The 21,553-nt window shown below is 40.2% G+C and overlaps 1 protein-coding gene across 1 annotated transcript in view; it reads left to right on the plus strand.

The window, feature by feature from the left end:
- Positions 1 to 21,553, plus strand: part of bmpr1ba (bone morphogenetic protein receptor, type IBa) — a 66,152-nt gene that overhangs the window by 39,978 nt on the left and 4,621 nt on the right. The window contains exons 3-7 of the mRNA XM_072387834.1: positions 2,961 to 3,027; positions 3,159 to 3,362; positions 20,508 to 20,670; positions 20,776 to 20,875; positions 21,052 to 21,154. Coding sequence (XP_072243935.1) covers positions 3,257 to 3,362; positions 20,508 to 20,670; positions 20,776 to 20,875; positions 21,052 to 21,154 — 472 coding nt within the window. The 5' untranslated portion in view covers positions 2,961 to 3,027; positions 3,159 to 3,256. The remainder of the gene's footprint in view (positions 1 to 2,960; positions 3,028 to 3,158; positions 3,363 to 20,507; positions 20,671 to 20,775; positions 20,876 to 21,051; positions 21,155 to 21,553) is intronic.

Consider the following 21,553-nt stretch of genomic DNA (forward strand, 5'->3'; position numbering starts at 1 on the left):
TCACCGTGCTCCATTTGTCATCTTAGTTCTTCAAAAATTGTTGCTTTAAACCAAAGACAACCATCATTCTTCTCAGATCTCTCTTGGTTGGCAACCAGCCTTTTGTTTGCCTCTGCTTTTCTCATTTGGTTTTACTTCTCATCCTTTGCTTGCACCTCAGCCTCGTCTCAGCCATTCATCATACACCCAGCATGAGGGTGACTCTATTGTGAGCGTGTGTACGTGCCATGGGGCACCAGCCTATAATACCTTAAAGTAACTGTTTTTAAAGGGGTCACTTTGCAATCTACATACGATATCCTGTCCTAAAGCAAGTCACCACAGACATTCATTATATACTAACACACACAATTTCACAGCTATTGGGGGCAAATGCTGTCACAGTTTTTAAAAGGCTTCCCGTGGTTTGACATGCTTGAAATGACATTCTGGTTCACTGGAGGAGGGGAGTGGAGGAGAGAAAAACAGAGGTGGGGGGAGGTGGGGAGCAGCTAAGATTGTGTGTAACAAAAAAAATTCGACAGATGCAGAGATGAAACGTGAGATATGTGCGTGATCTTGAATGGTGCATAAATGTTAGAGGCACAAATAAATGAAAGGTCTCAAAAGTACAACTTCACAAAAAAGACATTGCACACGGTAAAACTTTAAATTGAAACTTATTGGGGTACAAAAGTTTTGCTTTCACAACGGGATCCAAGAGTTGGAAAACGATAGATTTTAATTGCACAATTAAATGACCAGATTGGCATAATGAGCAAGCAGTGGTATTTAAAATGGGCAAGCAGATTGTTATGAATTCATTTTATTGACAACCTGACAACCAGGGGATCCAACTGAGTTTTAAAGCCATCTTAGAAAGGTCACTAGTTATCGCTGTGTGTGCTATCATTTCTACTGTTTAAGTAAAAAACCTACAGCCTCTGTAGGTTAGCCTACTGAGGATCTTGTTCACACAAAACACACACCTTAGAAACATTAGCCCTTTTCACATAGTGGTTGCTCCTTTTGGGCAGCTGCTGTTCCCCTTCGGTAATTCACAAAGGCCATACAACATCCGTGTTTGCTTGGACACAGCAGTCTGGCTTCACGGAATCAGCTGAGAGACAACAGTCAAACAATCAAAGGTGAGAGCTTACAGCGGTTCCTCCCACTTAACAGTTAAACACCAAGTCGGCTCAGTGACTACCTTTGTCACGGCCTCAGAGGCATAACAGCGGTGGGTTAACTTTGACACCCCATTCCACTGCTGTACTTACGCTCAGAACATGAATGTGCATCGAAAGTTCATCAGTCGTGCCTTGAAACAGGCTGTGAAAACGGGCTATAGGTTACAGCAAATCAAGGTTTGTATTGGGAAAGAGCTTTAGAGAGACATCGTGCTGGTAGACAGGAGAGGTTACAGAGGCAGGATTGGGGCAGGGCGGTTTATTTATGAACTTCTTTTTTTTTTTTTTATACCCCCTGATCGAGCTTGGGTGCCAGGCAGCCTATTGTCTGTCTGTAATGACCAGCATGAACAAGTGTGAGAAAGAACAGAAGTGCAAAGAACAGCAGCAGCCACAAATGAGACAGATTAACATGAAAACAAAAACTGTTTGCTTCATCTATTAAACCCTAAAACATCAAAGATCCTTATTTTGTGGGAATGAAAAACTGCTCATTTAGGGCTCTTGCAGTCTGTAATGATAATTTCTTATGCTGAAAGCAGAGTGTTCTCAGCACCCAGCACAGAGTTTTGTGAGCAGCATGCCTTAAGGGCAAGAGGATAGCTCTGGAAAGGAAATGGTCTATTAGAGTGTCTCAACCCATTTATTTATTAGTATGAAAGCCCCGGGCCTGGATGATGTAATCTTTAACTGCTCCCTTAAAGTGTTTCTGGCAACCACCTGAAAAGCTCACCGTTGTGGAAAAAGGTGTTTTTTGAGTCGTTTACTTGTTTTTGTTTTTTTTTCCAGACACACGTGTAGTGCTTGAAATAGTATTTTTAGATGTTTAAAAAAAATGTAAAGTTTTGTTGTGAGAACAGTGCTGTTGACTTATAAACCCAGCTCAGACTGTGAAGTCTTTGGAGATATCAGTGATACTAACTTTAGCTCAGGTTGATTTAAATATTATTTGCATATGGCCAATCCAGTCTGCTCTCAGACTTAGAATGAAGGTCATTACCTTAGACTCTAAACCTTAACCACAAGGACATTTTAAAGAGAGGATAATTTAGCCTTCTTATGCATCAGAGCACCCCGCCTTTCGCCCAATGACTGCTGGGATAGGCTCCAGCCCACCTGCTACCCGACCGACGGATTGACGGTATAGAAAATGGATGGATGGATGCATCAGAGCTTACATTTGAAATCCAGTCAGTTTGAGCACACCAGAAGCAGGCCTTTTCTCTTTATTACCTTTTATCTCCACTTTTGCAACTTGAGCTGCTTATAGTTTTATCCTCTGCTCACCCTGTTGGTTGTCACCTTCATTGGTCCATTCTTCACATTTAGGCTACTGTAATCATGCAAATAATCCACATATAAGGTGATGATTCTTTGAAGTTACTCTCTGATGTATCATGGTGTTCCCCTTGCCAACCACTCATCTTCAGTGTTTCAGTTGCTTGATTGTACCACTGCGTAAAAAACTCTCTTGTTTAATCAGCGGTTTTCCACACTCGCGTCTTGTTGACAGAATTAATGCACAAAATTGGATGGAAACAGTTGTCTGTTATCTGTTGGAGATGCAGAATCCCACTGCTTGTTTTCAATATCCTGGTCACCCTCCTCCTTTTTTTTTTTTTTTTTACTAAACCCCATCTTGCTCCTGTCTGGTCCCTGCCCCCGTTTTCTTTCCACTCATGTCCTCCTTCCCTGTGTGTGTGTATGTGTGTGTGAGTGGGTCAGCCCTCCCTACTAGGCAAGCGAAGTAAACTCCCCCTTTTTGCTTCTCTCCCTCTTTCTCCCTCTCAGCTGGCCTCGCTGCTACTGTCAGACCAGGTTGGAGGACAATCAACTCCAACTGCTGCTGCCGCTGCTGGTATGTTTTGTATGGTGTGGACTTTCTCACGTTGCGGAGGACCCACACACATACACAGAGGCTTGCATGTCTGATACTCTCCCCGCCTCTCGCTCTCACTCCCTCTCTTCCACATACATACACACACGCAGAAGGAGAGGCGGTGTGTGAGTGGAGGATCCCGTCGTGTGGAGAGCACTGAAGAGAGGAGCATAGAGGAGAAGTGAGGAGCTGAGCAGCAGACTCTACAATGCCAGGGCAGGGAGAACGGCTGAGGTGCTGCTTCTCTCTCTGTCTCTGGAGCCGGAGTCCTCTGCTGTTGCTTGGACTGTTTTCTCTGCATGCACATGCACACGGTGAGTTACCGCAAACTTTCTCTACTCACTGCCACACTCAACCGTGTTGCTGTTTTTGCTTAGCTTTGCGCTGATGTTGTTCTGCTGCAGCTCAGTAGACGTGCCCTTTTACACTATGAAAAGTTTGCTTACTGGCTTTTGTCAGAGTAGTTGTCGGTGTATTTATTAGTTCTTGTTGAAATTAAAATCTTTGATTGGTACATTTGAAATCTGTAGTCTGCTGTACAGTCAATTATATTCAAAATCATATCCGAAATGCAGCAGCCAATGAAGACATCATCCTAAATCCAAAAGATGAACACCATACGGCCTTTTTAGATCAGATTTGTGTGTACTGCCAACATGCCTACATTACAGCCGTATTTGGAACATTAGTTGTCTAACATTGATTTTCATCAGATAGTAGTCTTGTCTGAAAAAACTACAATTTTGAGACAAGAAGTTTTTGTTTAATAGTATATTTATTTGAGAAATTTTTGGTTTGCATTGCACTGATTATCTTGGTACTTTAGGAAATTCCTTCTCCCTTCAAAGTGCTGCTTATGCATTCACTTATATATCTTTAGTCACAACACAGAAGAAAACTGTACTTTTCTTCAAGCATACAGAGAAAAACATCACATATCCTGACACTTGTTGCTAACTGCGTTGGCTGCTTTGCCTGTGACCATGTTTGGTATCTATAGTGCGATTTGTGAGGCGGTGGAAAGAGAATGTGTTAGATTTAATAGTCTGTTATGTTTAGTGCCATGATGTGTGTCCGAAAGGTTTGGCTGTCTGCTTCTGATGTTTCTCGAGCATATGTATAACAAAGGAGTTCTGTATATTGTCTTTCCAGTCACCGATTACAAAAAGTCAGTGTTGAAAGAATTGAACTGATAGTGTCTGCACTCTTAAGTCGTCCACCATACACGCTTCGACTGTGTTTCACTTGAGTGATGCATGTTTTTCTTGTCTCTCTATATTGTTGATCTATTTAAAGTAGTCTGACAATATTTCAGCTGGGAGTCCATGAAGTTGGCAGCGGCTCATACTTCATACTCTTAGATATGGAGGTCGCCTTGCTTGCATGTCACCCCTCTCTCTCTCATCTGTCTTTCCTGTCATTTTCAGTTGGCTTTCCTATGGAGTCCTCTCTGACTTGCACCCATTTCCTTTGATTTTTCTTTACTCATTCAAAGATGCTGCTGTATCATCTTAAACCAACCCTTTAAACAAATAGCAGTTCTTTAGAGTGCCGCAGACATTTGAGCATTTGCACTACGCACTTAAGTACACATGGATACAAACCTACAAAGTGTTTGAATGTTTTGGATTCATGGTAACACTGACTGCTCTGTCCAAGAAGCCACAGAGCAGCTGCCAAGGAATAAGACATATGTTAAATTTGACGCAGAGTTGGACCTCTACCAAGAATACTCGCGTTGTGTTCCTGGCATTCTGTTATTTCTTTAATACTGAGCTCATAGTTACTCGGAAAAGTTTTTCTTTTTCATCTACTCCGCTCTATGGTTTAAATTCTTATTTTCTTGCATTTGTCAGTCTGCTTTTGTGAGACATAGACTCAATGTGCCGTGGTTACGATTGCAAAGTTGTGTCTAACACCAGGGCCGTGAAACAGATTGCCTGCCCCTGTTAAGTGAAAGATCAGGGCAGAATAAATAGAATGCTGAAAAAGTTTGTTTAACCAAACGCAGCAAATATAAGCCGGTTGGCCAGTAATGGTACATGTCCAGATTTAGCATGATCATTGTTCAAAGACCTACTCTGCCTTTTTTCTTCGATATAAAAAAAAACTGCAGATCTTATTTACGTAAAGTACATCTTTGTCTAAAATATATTCCTGTCTCAAAGTCCGATGACCTGCTTTTACTCATGGGCCTTTTGACTGAAATAATGCCTGACAAGGATTCCAATATAAGGATGTTTTGTTTGCTTATTCCATGCAATGGCTGATTAATCCAGTTGGTTACAAAGTGATGTTTGTAATGTTAGGGTCACAGGTGTCATCCCTCTATTGACCATTATTGTCTTACCTATCACCCTTGCTGGGGTATAAATATGATATATGAAAATTAAGTTAACTTTCCAGAGTCGATGAGGATGCAGATCGCCGGGTAGTGTCCGAAACTCTGACACATTCTGACTCATTGATTCTGTTCATAAATCATAATGCAGCATCTTAAAATGACTATTTACACAAAAAATAGTTCCTTAACTTAAAAATTTTGCTATATCTTGCTGTTGCTCAGTAAGAGAATCCCCCAATCACTTTAAAACAAATAAAAAAATAATAATTTTTATTGTCATTTTTTTATTCTCTCAAAATAGCACAAGGAAAATGCTCAGATTGTAAATCTGAAAATTTGCCAACCAACATGTTATTTGGACATTATGACAGTTAAATCAAGTCCCTCAGTCAGACATCCAAATTTTTCATAACTTAAGTCAAATAGCGTTCACTGGTGGCCTGCAACGGCCTTGTTTATAGGTTGACACATAGATGATTGATTGTCTTGGCAACAGATTCTGCTCTGACTGAAATGAGCAAATATTTGTTTTTCTAAAAAAAGGATGGATAGAGTGTGACTTTTTTTTTTTAACCAGACTCTGCTTTGCTTTCTATTTCTCTGTATTCTTTGTGTCTTCATGCTCTCTCTCACTCTAAAACAGCTCACAGATACTTGACTGAATGGAAGTCTAGACTTGGCCAGCTTGTGTTTCTTGGTGCTGTTGCCACAGGTGAACTGCAGTCATTGTAGGTTGGTAGATGGGGAGCAGACAAATCCTGCGTTGTGTCTGCATGAAGGGCACAATTTGACCTTTAGCATTTCTATTGTTGTCTCTGCGGCAAATAAATGAAGGACATTGTATTTGGTATTCTACAACGATAGAGGAGAACACAGGGAATTCGCACACTTTATGCATCACACACACACACGTATACACACACACACACACATGCTCATCTTCAGAGACCTTCCACCTACACTGGGCTGCTGCCCTTCATGTGAGTTCTGGGAAGTGAAGAGGGAGCGTGATAGCTTACATTTCATTGTCCTTGGTGGGAATAAGCACTGCCGTATCAGTTTTCACAGTCAAAGCTCCGCCAGTTGCTTTGCTTTTGTCACTGCCTGCTAATGAGATTGTTGCATGCTACAGAAATGTCTAATTTCTTTTAAGAAAGCAAAATCGAATTTCCCATTTCTTTGCCAGAATATGTCGCATGTTGCCATTGTGTCAGACAAGTGAAATCTCCTCAGTTTGCGTTTGACATTAACGTTTTAGTTTCAGACACTTGCCAGAAAAGTGTCCGTGCTACATGATTCATGATTTCAAGTTTGTCTGAGTTGATGTATAGTTGTAACAGACCAACGGTAGACTCTTTACTCTTCTGAAGGGTACAAGGAAGATGTGACACTGCTGGCCTTTTGTGTGTTTGTAATTTGTTGTCACCAACAATAGCATTGTCCCCTAAAAAAGCAATTAGTTTCGTCTTTTCAGAGACACAAACATTGAATATTTGTTGGTCACACAGTTCTCAGAAAGGCATCATCCTTGCAAACAGTTGACCTCAACGTTTCTGTTAAAAAGCAGCTTTTAATTAGAGGGCCACACAATGTTTGATAGCTGATTTGTTGTACCCAACTACTTGTTGTTCTTTATACTCCTTGTTCTCAAGCTTTCTGGCAGGATGTGTTCTCTCCACTTGCTAGAAACTAATACCTCATTTTATCTGCCTGTGTGCTGGCTGTAATGCTGAGAGGTAAGGTGTTGCCTGTTGTGGGAAAGGTGTTGAAGGCTTCCCAAAGTTAACTCACACCTCAGGTTTTAATTTTCTTTCTGCGGGCTTCTGAATTATTTTCCTCAAACAGTCCCAGAGCCACCTTTAATGATCTTCCACTGTATTATATTAACAAAGGCAGGATCCAGAAGGCACAAGTTGAGTGTTTAAAGAATTGGTGGTAACATGAGTGCCCGATGTACCGTGTTTGACCTGGAGTAAAACATTGGAAAAATAGTCATCTTGAAATGACCTCCAAAATGTGCAGTAAGGAGAAGTGTGGAGAGTTTGGGACTGCAGGGTATTACATCCTGTAATGGATACAGATCCAGTGACTTCTATCCCAGTCAGATTACAGGTCTGGCGCTGACTTCTTAAGACACAGCTGGAGCAGGGAAAGTTCTGTGCGTGATAGAGAGAGAGAAAGAGATAGATAGAGGCAGGGAGAGAGAGGGGTAGTGACTAAGGAAAGTTTTTTTTTCCTTTTTTTTTATTGCAAACAATAACCAGTGTTATTGTGACGGTTTCAGCTAAACCTTGTAATTTTTTTATTGAATGATTAGAGGAGAAATACACAAACATGCTACAGGCAAGTTGTGAGGTTCACTTTTTCTGCAGCGACACTCGTTTGCAATATTCATATTCTAGTTTACTGAAGCACTGCAGTAACTTTTGGGGAACATTTACATAAATTACCTTTACATTGGCAGTTAGGCATTTAGATAGGGTAGTTAAACTGATGTCGCAGCAGTTATTGTGAGACACAATCCTGATCGTGCAGGCTGCACAGCATGTTGTAAGACAATAAATTGATGGACAGATAGCAGGTGAGGTGGAGCAGAATAAAGCTGGCCGTCACAGCCACAGCGCACAGGGACTAGAAGGGCTTAGGGTTTTCCATGCACTTGTAGCCCCTCCATGATACCCTCTACTCCAACTTTTTTTTTTGGGGGGGGGGGGGGGGGGGGGGGGGGGGGGGGGCGCATTGTATGTTGTGTTGTGACAATGCTTATAAAACCTACTAGGCCTGTTGTATGAATAAATCCTGTCAGGATGTTTTCTCTTTAACTGTAAAGATGCAACATTACTACTTATACAAAGAAGATGAAAACAAATCAGAAACAAACGAGGGAAAATAGACAATCTTGTTGAATAAGTGTGCATTGCTCTTCATGATATATTATGTGGCTTTGTTCAGAATCAAGCAATTAGTTAAACAGCAATTAGTTATCCTGTCATCAGTTCATGTGGAAGAGCTTCTTGGTGGCCTTTGTCAGTGAAACTCTAATGGTTCACCAAGAGCTTTACAATCATGAAATGTATTCAGTCATCAAAAGGTATTTATTACAAAACAGTTACAAAAGAATATTGCAAGTAGTATAACAGTATAACAGCAACAGTCACACATTCAAGCGTGACATGGCAGCAACAAGGTTTGCAACGTCTTTTCTTCAGCTGGCATAAAGTCTTCAGTTAAGGGGGAGAAAATCATTATTAGCTCCAAATATTAGTCAGCTTTGGTGCAAACCAAACTACCGGAATTTGCTAGAAAGCTGAATATGTAGAATGCCTCACTCCAGTATAGCAACAACCCAAAGCATAGATCCAAGTCAACAAAAGTATGATTTCACAAGAGGAAGTTCGAAGTTCTGGAGTAGTCCAGCTGGAGCCCAGAGCTGAATCCTGTAGAAAATCTCACCCTTGTGCAGGTTGTATTCTTATCTAAAGTTTACAACGAGCCACCTCATTAACACATCTCCAAGGTTGAGTGATGTAAGGCAAAGATCCACAACACAAGCCAAGCTATCTCAGACTGGCATAAAGGAGAAGGTGTCACTTTTTGTGTTGAACAGATGGAAATTAACTCTGCTTTTTTTTTCTCCCCCATATAGAGAAAAAAAAAATACATTATTGCAAGTGTCAGGAATTACTCACTCTGTGGGTTTGGTAGGTGGTAGAAAAGAGAAGCAGAGAAAATGAACACATCAAGGAGAGAATGTGGCAGGGAAAACAAATAAATTCACCCTGTAATTTAAGGTTATTTGTGGATATCAGGATGCACACCTTTAACCAAATGGCTTTGCAATGGAGACAATAATCATATGCTATGATAGGTACCTAATGGGTGCGTTGATGGGAGTGGATGTTGAGTGTGTGTGCAAAGCTTCAGCTAGCAGCATATTTGGCCAGTGAGATAGTACAGAGAAGGCCTGGAGCCACTGATGGGCGATATGTGACTTTGTTAATGGGAGGCTAATCAGGCATAGCAGACAGTGAGACGCATACAGCTGTAAACACACATATGCTTATGCAACCACTCTTTCACACATGAATACATACTTATGTGCACATTCCACATATTTTCCCCACATAAATAAAAAATACATTAATATCCTTACACACACACACACCTGAACACATGCTTACATTCATCTGCACACACTGGACATATACATGTTGTAAATGGATGGAAAGTGACTGGAGATGACTGAGACACCACAGACCAGAACTTTGGGAAATAAACACATGGCAGCTGTAATGTTAACAGGATCAGACCTCCCTCTACACACACACTCACTTACACCCAAACCATATGCACAGTTTCAGAATAAACAATCATTTTCAATGGTTATTAGTTATCCACGGCATAATGTTTTGTCTAACTGACAAAAACTGTTTTGGTGGTCCTAACTGATGACTAGATATCCTGAGAGAGATAGTTTATGGCTTCTCATTACATGCTCCTTACACTATGAGTGGGTGATTGTGTGTTCATGTTCACTGGTGTTCCTATTTACCGCTGTCAGACGACTATAACCATCAGAAATTGTAGTTGAAAATCAGCTTGTTAAGAATGTATGTCAGCTTGCAGTCTCTTAAAGCATTTCAAGACTGCTACTATACACTATTAAAGTCCTAATTGCATAACTGATGTAATAAATTACCATTCAAGTAACTTAAATGTCTGTGCGGTTAATTAAGTAGGGTGATCTCCCAGAGAAAATTAGAAGCAGTAAAACATTTTCTTGCAGTCAATCTCACCATCAATAAAATTATGCTCTCAATTGCTTATATTGCAAGAACAAAAATCTTAAGATTGGATAAAGCCAGTTTTATCATTCTTGTTTTGCGTTTGCTGTCATATTATTGTCAAATGGGAATTCAAATTCAGATCATTATCACTTCATTAATTAGAAAATACGTGCACTTTCACAACATTTTATGGAATAAAAAAAAATTCCTAATCAGGATAGTATCAGGAACAATTTAAACTGCGGGCCGCTCTTGGTTGTGTTGGTGCTGTTGTTAGTGCTTTAGCTTTGCCTTGCTTTTGAAAAGACAAAAGTGAAATGGAATGTTAGATAATGAAGAGTGTCCAGTGTAGCTGTTGTCTGAGCTTTTCCCCTGTGCTTCTTTTGTTTTTGGCACTTCGTCCCTTTTGTTATGAAATTGGTTGTTGTTGACCACTCCCAGCGTGAGCGAACTTCAAACCAGTCGGCATTTGATTAATGCGTAGATTATTCTCCAAAGCTATACACTGTCAGCTTCTTGAAGGACTGCACCTTTGTCCATCAAACATACCTGGGAGTGTCAAAGGCAAAAAACTTTGTGCAAGTATAAACCACTCACAAGTGCTACTAAAGTAGAGATATCTGGCCCGGAGTATCATGAAAACTAATTTTGAGAAAGCAACAGTAAAAAAAACAATACTCAGTAGATTGAACAATGCCCGTCATGTATCAACTTCAATAGCAGCTTTTTTCTCTAGAATTTACCAAGGTCAAAAACATCATCACATATTGTTATTTGGAATTATCATTCCAGAAATGACCTTGAGTACCAGGGTTACCCTGAGTTATGCTTTTGAATGGGTTACTGTGACCTATGTGAATATCCTCATAAAACCCTGAGTGTTCACTGTAAGCAAACTATTTTTGTGCATTCCAGTTGAATAAAAAATAAAAACAGCACACTGAGATTTGTAACTTATACACAAATTAGGGCAAGTAATGAGCCGAAAAAAATTGATGATGATTCAATTTCAAACGGATGATGTGATAGACCTGTGATGGACTGGCGACTTCTCCAGGGTGTACCCCGCCTCTCACCCGATGACCGCTGGGATAGGCTCCAGCCTCCCCCCCGTGACCCGACCGACAGATTACGCGGGTATAGAAAATGGATGGATGGATGGATGGATGATGTGACCGACTGAGTTTTTGAAGAGCAAAGATGGGTAGAGATTGCCTGCTTGTCACCAAACGTGTGAGGAAATCATTGAAAATCATTCAAGCAAAATGAGGAATCTGTGTGGAATGTGTCTTTAGAGCAAGCTTAAGCTGGACAGCTGTGGTCTCTGATTCATTAGACATCATCATATAATCACACGGGGAAAGGATTACAGTGAGACAAAACAACACCTTATTTGCTATAAAAGTAAATTAAAAGTCAAATTAAAGGTAAGAATAATTTCTTTTTAACTGGGGTTGTAGTTTTAAACGTGAAATGTTTTCTACTTTATGCTTGATAAGGGATCTCAGCTGTTCAGCCTTCCTTGAAGTCTTTTGTTTGAGAATGCCCAACTGTTTCCATGGCATACATCTCTTGATCACAAGATCACGTTTGGCACTCTTTTTACTACCATCCAGGTAGTACTGTTTTAATATGAACTGAACGTGGTTTGGCATTGTCTTGCTAAGACCATCAAGATCAAAAATGAGGAGGTGCTTGCGTTTCTTCAGCTTGTAAAATATGTTTTTAATGCTGCGCCGCCTGGTTATTCATTTAGTGTTGGTTTTCAGCCTTGTTCCTCATAAATTTCTCCAGATTATCTGAATATTTAATGATGCTTCTACAATGCTTTTAAGTTAAGTTTTGATATGTAGTCTGTGTGCTACTATGTATAGAATGAATTTGAAATTTTTTGCAGCTCGGTTAAATTCGCTTTTAAATGCAGTTTGCATTGCGTCGCGGCTTTTTTTCTAAACAGACGGAGTCCTAAATTGACAGAGAGGCAGTTTTAAAATGTATAACTAATTGTTCAATTTTGTGCAAATATGAAAGATAAAAAGGAAAGTTTCTAAACTCGCGGTATATTTGTTTTTCAACGGAAGTTTTAAACGACTCGGTAACGTAAAGCTCTTTTACTGTAAACAGAAAAAAAACTTTCAGTAGTAGTTTCTCCCTATTCTTAAACTTGGGTTAAATGCCTTTATTGTTTTAATATCATGTGATTTGGGTTCAACTCAATGGTCAAAAAAAGGATCTTTACACTGCTGATGTTGTTCTCCATTATAAGATTACATTAAGGCTGGAGGATGGAGTCTTTGTGTGTGTGGGTGTGTGTGTGTGTGTTTTATTTCAATGCAGTATGTGTTTTTCTGAGTGTAATTTTAAACTCATGTTGTTATATTTACCATGGCCAACTAGTGTGAGGCCATTGTTTATCAGTTTATGAGCACGTTTTTTGCATACCACCATGATGGAACAATGAGTCACATGATGACACCGAGGGAGTAGCATATCCAATATGATTAAAAATAGCAGCCAGTTTTGTATGACTGTTTGAGGGTGTGTATATTGTAACCCAGTGCTATTTATTATACTGGGAGGGTGCATCATAGTTTAAGAATGTTTAAGAATGTGTGAACAAACAGATTTTGATGATGTCGTGTTTTGGTGGGATAATTATGGTTCAGCTGTTGGTCGAGCACTACTAGAGGCTGTTTGTTGTTGTTTTTGTTCACAGGACATTTGTCAGCTTTGTTTCAGAATTGGTTTTAGATGGAGTAACTACACAAAGAAATCAGTGGCAAGTTTTTTTTTTTTTTTTTACAGGCAGCAAGCACAAAGTGTATAAATGAGTGAGTTTGCATTTGAAACACTGTGGGTCTAATATGTCATTTTCAGTTGACGTTGTTTGAAAAATCACTGCAGAACAATCATGATGCCAGACTCTGAGAGAGATTGACTCTTCACAGGACCACTGATGGACCAGCGTTCAAATCAGCAGTCAACACAGTTCCTGTGGCTACTGCAGATTATTTCTCTATGTTTCTGAATCAAAGAAATGTAACTCTGTTTAGTATTTGATTCTTCTTGTATCTTACAACACACAAGAGTGAGAAGAGTGAAGTCAGTAATACATGTTAAACAATGCGCCTTGTTTACCAGGTAAACAGAAAAGTTGACAGTCAAATAAACTGGCTACTGTGGCAAACTATTCTTAAATACCAAATGCTTATGTACAGTTTTTATGGACTAGATTTCAACTTCGTAAAAGTATATTGCTGTGTACTGGCTATATATAAGAGGGGGGGCTGTGTTGCAGTATCTTTTAAACACTACAATGATACTACACAGGCACTGGACCTGCTGTTTTACTGTGCATGCTTTTGCATATAAAGCATTCCTTTGTGACACACACATTTGTCTGATGGTGTGCAAGAACAGATGCTTGAACAAATCTGTAGGGGATCAGCAAAGCTTCTCGTTGTTTTACAGCAGTTACTTAAACAGTGATGTGGAGGACTAAGTAAGGAGTAAGTATGTTCATGATCCAGCTATTCCTTTTTTTGTGTGTGTGTGTAATTACATTTATTAGGTTGGGTTGTGTCAGAGGTTAATATTTCTCATTGGTTATTTATCATAGTGCCACTAATCATGATGGAGTAAGCATTAGAGTAAATAGCCAGTAAATTAAATTATATTATATATGAATAACATCAACAACAGGGAATTTCTGTCTTTTCGGCAAACTGGTTCAGATCAGATTAGCTTCATCAGAACAATGCAAAATTGAGGCCTACATTGTAGCAACAAGAAATTGTGCAGTTTTACAGTGTGCCAACTGCAAACGCTTTTTCTCTTTCATAACCGACCAGTTTTAGGTGGTAACCTGTAGCCAAATTTGGACAAAGATTGTGAGTCAGACCTGAACCAGTGGCATCAGACTTACTAACAGTACACAGCCACTGCCCACTGATCCAGCCGGATGCCCGCTGTCTGCAAATTGATGTGGGCTGTTTTGTGATGAGTAGGAGCACACAGATGGCCATGAGAAGGAGAAAAAGAGCTTTTGATGAAGACACCAGCTGGTCTTCTTTCTCTCGTTGCTTTGCTCTCTCACACCTCCTTCAAGGACTGTTTCATCATTCCCATGTATTCCAAAGGGAACACTGATGGCCCTCTGGAATTAATTCAGAGTTCCGGCATCCTTGTGTATCTGTCACTCATCCCCATCAAAAAGGGACTCACACATAGACTCACACACACCCCACTGGTTAAAGCATAAAGCTGGCAGATGACAGCTGTATAAGCAGAGAGTGGCACTGCCTCATTACTGCATCACTCATCAGCATGACATAATGACGGAAGGCTTGAAGAGCTGTTGGCGATGTTGTGTTGGAGGAAAGGAGGACTGAATGCAACCGCCTCCCTCATCTCTCCTGTAGCACTAGCTTTTTTTGAGCTCCTGCACTCTGGGAAACATTTTACAAGCTGAATTATGTCTGAGCTATGAGAACTTTTCTGAACTCTGGCTATAAAACTTCTTTTTTAGACACATAGACTCTTCACTTTTGACATCAGACGGATTTTGCAACTATTTCAAATTGATTAAATTGCAGTTACCGTGTAGATGTTTATTAATATGAGTAGTTTTTCTTACATGTCTTCTTGTTCTTTAAGTAGTTTCTTTATTATGTTTTGTGAGTTCTCGGGCAGCAGATGAAAATTGAATTAAAATATGTAAGAAGAAAGACTCAAAATGCTGTAAAAGTTTATAAGAGTGAAAAGAAATAAAGAATAACTTTGATGCATAACCCTACTTCAAGGTCCTACTTTATGCAACAGAAGTACAGTTGTAACAATATATTTAGCTAGTTTTCAAGACCACTGATGCATTTTTGCAAATGATTAAAAAACAAAGTTGCAACGATGAAAACAGAGGATTGAAATGAGGAAACTTTGTGAGGGAGAAGTGTGTCACATACTTGAAGGCAAAACACATGCATATAGCCAAAACAGCAGGGCAGGCAACCTTCACTTCCCAGCATCCATCCTGCAGATCACAAAGTGGGGTTCATTAACGCATTCCTGCACATGTGGGATGGCTCGGCTCATCTCAACACCGACAGGAAGAAGGCATTGGAGTTAAGAGCAGGAACTGAATGTTCTTCACTGTGGACAGAAAAAAAAAAACAGGACAGGCTAAAACTTATGAGAGGGAGAGAGAACAAAAAGGAAAATAAAAAGAACTTTTCACCCACCATGTTTCTTTTGCTGTACAGACCGTGTCAAACACCTGGAAGATGGACTGCTACTTAGAGGGGAGAAGGGGAGCAGTGTTGTCAAATGACTGTGTCTTAAGTGGAAGGGGGAGGCAGGCAGTGTTTACATGGGCTCAATGAAAGGGTTTTTCTGGTTGGCCTTGTTTGACATGGCCAGGATAACTAATGAATACATTCCCTCTTTTTCTGGTCCCCTCTGTCTGTCTATCTTACTCCAGATCTCCTCTCTTCATCTTGCTCTCTCATGCACAATATCCCTTCCCTCACATCTATCCCCACAGTCTATCTAAAAATCTTTTTTCTTTCTCTTTTTGTGTCAGTTTGCACAAAGCTACATCTGTTGAAAAGAAAAGGCCAAAGCTTTTGATTTGAGGGGCCATGCTTGTTAATTGCATGTTGACAGTGGCCCCCATATCCTGCCATCAAGCCAGCAAAGGCCTGTAGGCGAGACCTGAAAGCTCACACTGGTATCTGAAAGGCCATTTTAGTAAAAGAGCTTGAAACAATTATAGTGTCAGTGAGGTGCTGGGAAATTTAGCTAACTTAAAACACATTTAGACATTAATGGATCAAACCAAATCAGATCAGCCCATGTGTGTGCTACTTTACGCATAGAATAAATACAGTTCGATCTCTTAAATTCTATCAAGGCTCCCCCCCCCCCCCCCCCCCCCTCAAAGATGAGACTGCAGAGTCTTCTTCCTAGAGAGATGGAACGGGAAGATTTTCACAGAAAAATTGGGTAGCTGTTTCTGTCAATTTAATGTCTATAATTCACAGCGATTACATTCATTAGACATGGACATGCACTTATTTAATGCAACTTAAAAAAGGCTTAAAGTGAAACACATGTCTGACAAATAGGTTTGTGAAGATTAAACAGTGTTTTCGCTTTATAATGAAGGTACAAAGCTTCTAAAATACTTAAGAAATACTTAAGAAATCCTTATCTTAGCAGTATCATTAAAGGATTATATGATAACTGGGGAATATACCATGGAAGTTCTGTGTGTAGGAAGTGTTACCGAAGATGCTCATTACCTCAAGACAAGTGTAAAGAGAGTTTCTGCATTTAAGGTATTTAGCATTAAGAGGTGGTGGAAAATGCCACAAAAAAATCAGAATAAAGTCGAGGTAATGTGTGATGATGAATAGAACGATACATGATCGTGATTGTAAGAAAAAAGATGCTGTAATTACCTCAACCTACAAACCAGCTTAAAAGTTTTGGAAAAAGAAAAGAGCTGCGTGTGTTAAAAGTAGGAAAACATGGCAACTCCTTTGATATCAAAACTCCATCATCTCCGTTGCCAAGTGCGCGAAGTATCTCAGCACATCAAAAAGATGCAAACAACAGTTAGTGTTTGCCATTTGACGGAGCCACTGCTATGTAGCATTATTCTTATAAAATCCCAGATGCACAGAAACGTTAAAATGCAGTCAGTGGAAGCAGCTGTGAGGAAAGCTTCAACAGTATACATCTATTTGGGTGCAGTTACGTCTTCTCAGTGTGTGATTGTTTGAATCAAATGATTCAGTAGGCATTTTGTTGGTTGCTTCACACACAGATTGCTTCACTTTAAACTGGGTCCAATTTTAGTGAAAGAGGAATTTGTGCATAAAACATTATCCTGTGACCCCCCCATCTTTCTCTGTCTATTTGTTTCTCTCCCACTGTCATTTTCAAGTACACACGCACGCACGCACACACACACACACACACACACACACACACACACACACACACACACACAGTGAGTAGCAGCCAAGGATCCCAGGTGCAGGTTGGATGTGAAAGGCTTTATGTTTTGTCAACAGCACAGCGGCACCTCACATGACAATCCAGTGGACTCCACTCCACTGGGAAGATTTGGCAGAATGTGGAAGATGAGAAGAGAAAGGGGATGTGATTGAATTAGACAATAAGGTTATGTGAGAGAGAGAGAGAGGAGGAAAATTAGGGGTAAAAAGAATCTCACAAGGTTTAAACGGTGAGATAAAGAGTTCAAAATGTTCATTCACTCAACAAATGTAAGTCGGAAAGCAGTGGAGAAAGACCCAAGAAAGGGATGTGGAATGAAGAAGAAAGTGGCAGGAAGAGGTTTACAACAAATGAAGCACAAAATGAGTGAGCATTAGGGAGTGGGATAGAGTGACGGGAGGGAGGGGGCAGAGTGAGAGAAAGGGTGGAAAAGGCCAGTGGCCTCTGCTCTGTCCCCTCTGTGTGCTGCTAAACTGCCCACCAGTTCCCTGCAGCTCTGTCACTTCTCGTTTGTTAATCCCCTATTCTTCTCCCCCTCCTACTCTTCCTCGCTCCCTTTCGCTCAAATCGGTCAATTGTTAATGTGACCCCTTTAAACCCCACCATCCCTTTCTTTCAGTTTTGTCAATACATTATCTGTGTGTACAAGCGGGACTTTTAGAAGGCGAGTGCTGGATTGCACACATCTATACGTGTTTGATGGAAATTGCCAAAAGTCATTTACGTGGCTACTTTCCGGATGGAAACTCAGTTATCGTATCTTGATTATTTCAGTTTTGATGAAAAGGGACTGATGTAAGAAAGACACACTTACATATTAATACTGACCTTGCTTCCTGAGTCCCTGTAAAAGCACCGGCATGCTTTGGGCTGTAAAAGCTTTTTTTTTCAGTTGTCAGTGTATATTTGAAATATGTCAGTCAGCACAAATGAGATGAATGAGCGCGGCCACATCACCCTTTAAGCTTATGTTCACAGGGCAAAATTTTTTTCCTCAGAAGTACAGTACAAAGTGATAGCTAAGTACTTGTGAATGTGCGTACCCTTTTTTTTTTAACTAAGCAATGCGTTACTATAAGTTTCTGAATGGTTCAGCCCTTTATGGAGCTTTAGGTATTAATCTAGAGAGAAAGTTCTGTAATGTTTTATTAAAGCACCGAGGACTATAAAAAAAAAAAACTATAACCCACTGATAATTGAACAGCCTCAAACTATACAGTACACTTTGCTAACTCATTTTTATCTTTATCGTAATCTGTTCAGTTAGACTCTTGAAATCGTCATCCGTGGTGGCTCACACATTCACACAAAAGCACCCCTTTCCTCCCTTTTGCCACATTTCGCTAGAGATACTAGAAGAACTGAGGACACGGGTAGTCAGTGTGCTTTCAGGAAATATTTCATAAAAAAATACATTAACGAATGCAAAAGGAGTGAACAACATAATTTCATGAGGCAGTGCTTTGTCGCGTCTTCAATGAAAACTTTCAAGTTGGGATATTAGACCTTGACTTAGTTACTCTCAAAACAATCCCTTTAGAATATAACCCGACCTGTTCGTGCACTTGTTAACGTGACTGCCAAAGGATGAAAGTCGAAGTATTTCAAGCAAAACAAGGGAGTTTTGTTTGCCTCTTAGCAATAGTAGAACAGTTAAACAATGGTGACAAGTAGAGTTGGGGGAGATAACTCTCACCTATGTTCAATTATTTAATGCAAAGTACAAACCTTACATGCGGAACACATCGGGGCAGTGTGGGATTCAGTGTCAGGACACTGACATGTGAACTGAGCAAGATGCGGATCAGATGAGTGACCTCCGATTGGTTCACAACATGCTTGACATGGGAGATGTAATTGTGCAACTGATAACAGAATCTAATAGATTACTAAACCTCTCAAATCATTCTCAGTCCAAATGAAGTTGCTGTTTTGTGCATATTATGCATTTAGCACATTACAGATTTTGTCATATTGCATTACAGAAAAATAGTATTCGTACAAACTGCATCTGCAGTATTCTGCATAACCGCATATTCTATATTCTACAGCTAATTTCCCCTTCCATTTTACTTTGACATTAGCAATGTTTTGCAATTAGAATATGCTTTGACTTAAAAAGGAACCTTGTGGGGCTGAAATAGGAGAAGAAGAGTTTATTTCAGAGGAAAGACTCGGTGCTTGCTTTGGACCATCTTTGCTTGCAGCTGTTATGCATCTGGTATCAATGATCTTTCTGGAATGAATGAAAATCTTGAAAGCCGCAGAGGAAAGACACTTCCGTGATCTTTTTTTCCCCTCAAGTGACAAACAGGTGCCCTTTTGAAATGGGATAACAAGGGAATACAGCAGCTTAGTTCTAGTTCTTAGGAGCCGTATCAGTTGTAAGAGGGGGAAAAAAAATCTGATGTGAGAGAACACATTTCATGCTATCAGGTGTTTGAGCTCAAAGTTTTACTGATTTCTACATTTTGTATGTTTTTGACTGGTAAGTAAGTAAGTCAAATTGATTTATATAGCAGTTTTCGCAGAGGAAAAGGTCCTTAGGTCTTTATTGCCCACTTTATCCTTCCTTATTTTAGTAGATTTGATGTGTTTCACCACAGTAAGCTAGATTATATTTCAGTGTTGTCAGCCAGCTCACATGGAATGGATTGATTATATGAATACAGAGTTTGCCAATTTAACATTTGACATCTTGAGTTTGACCTTGTCACTTACTGCCAGTCTCCACCAACACAGCTCATATTAAACTTCTGGCCTCAGGGAACTTACGAGTCTACAGGCGGACACTAAGATGGACACATTATCTAGAAAATGCACTATGAAGAGTTTTATATACTGTTAAACTATGGTAATGCACATACAAAGAGCACAATTAATTTACAATGGGGAAACATAAAAGATCTGAGAAGGGGCAGATCTTCACAATATCTGTTAGACACTAACAAACAAGAATGCAACCTATGCATGGATTTTCTGGACAGTACACATAATTAGGTATAAATTTACTTGTAAAAAGAGCACGTACAAGAGCAGGAACAAATGTTTGCTGTGTATCAGAGTCAAGATGATCAAAAGTATGGCTTCAGGACTGTTAGCGTAAGAGCGTCTTATGACCAGGGTTGCCGATAATTTAAGGCATTTTTTTTTTATATTGCTGGATTTTATATGAAAAAATATCCCTCACGTAGATGCATGCGATTTTTACTCACAGTGCAGTCTGTGTCTCTTGCATAGTTAGCTCTGCGCTTTGCTCTGCAGAGATTTAGCTTCTGAATGCTGAAATGTTCTCTATTTGATTATAGGCAACATACTGGACAGTATGCTGCTAAGAGCATCCAGTAAAGAGGCAGTGGAGAGTGGGAAGGAGACGTTTGGCAGCACAGCTCCTGCCTCATCCTCTCAAAGATTCCTGTGGTGTCACTGCTATCACCACTGCCCAGAGGATTCAACCAATAACACGTGCAGGTAAAACGTGGAGCAAAAACAAAGAAACAACAAATGTACGCACGTACGTGCACGTGTTATGATGTTGGTGGCTTTACTTATTGTGCTCAAATGTACTTTTCCCAGGACTGATGGCTACTGTTTTACAATGGTGGAGGAGGAGGGAGGTGTGCCGATCCAGACCGCAGGGTGCCTGGGGTTGGTTGGGTCAGAGTTTCAGTGTAGGGTGAGTGTAAAAAGCAGGAAACACAGTTTGTAAGCCGTCTCTGAGTTACTTAACGTTCATTTAATGTAGAGCTCTGCTTTATATTTTTAATGATTCAGTATTTTCAGTACGCTCTAATGCAAAACAGAGAAAACAAACCCAAGCTCAAGTCTGTTTAATGACTTTTCTGTCTTCAGGATACAGGGAGCTCGCGTCAAAGAAGATCTCTGGAGTGCTGCACAGATGAAGATTACTGTAACAAAAACCTACATCCTACACTGCCACCACTCAAACCACCCCGTAAGTTTGCCTTCAAACTCATCTCTCCACTACTGTTTGTTGGCCTCCCTGCACTCCAGTCAGTAGCTGATGACAACAGTAAAGACAGTGAAAACTGTCAGCGATGGTCTTGAAGCACACCGGATTCAGAGTTATCATGACTTTGTCAGGGTCAAAGATGGCTCAAGTGGGGTAGACAGTGCCAGAAAGTTACTGTCAAAGTGACCTGCAACCTGCCACGTTGTCAAGAGAATACTGAGGTCCCTATCGTGTACAACAATATACTCTGTGTGTAACAGTCTTTTTGTGTATATGAGAAACAGTAAGCCTAGATTCCCAGGGAAATCGCAAGCCCCAGCAGACGCTGAGGGGCAGAGTCATCAATCTGTAACTCTATCATAGGGGATCAGGCGGAGAATT

The sequence above is a fragment of the Leuresthes tenuis genome, unplaced genomic scaffold (assembly GCF_036924035.1).
Source record: "Leuresthes tenuis unplaced genomic scaffold, fLeuTen1.0.hap1 SCAF_6, whole genome shotgun sequence".
In the NCBI taxonomy this organism is placed as follows: domain Eukaryota; kingdom Metazoa; phylum Chordata; class Actinopteri; order Atheriniformes; family Atherinopsidae; genus Leuresthes; species Leuresthes tenuis.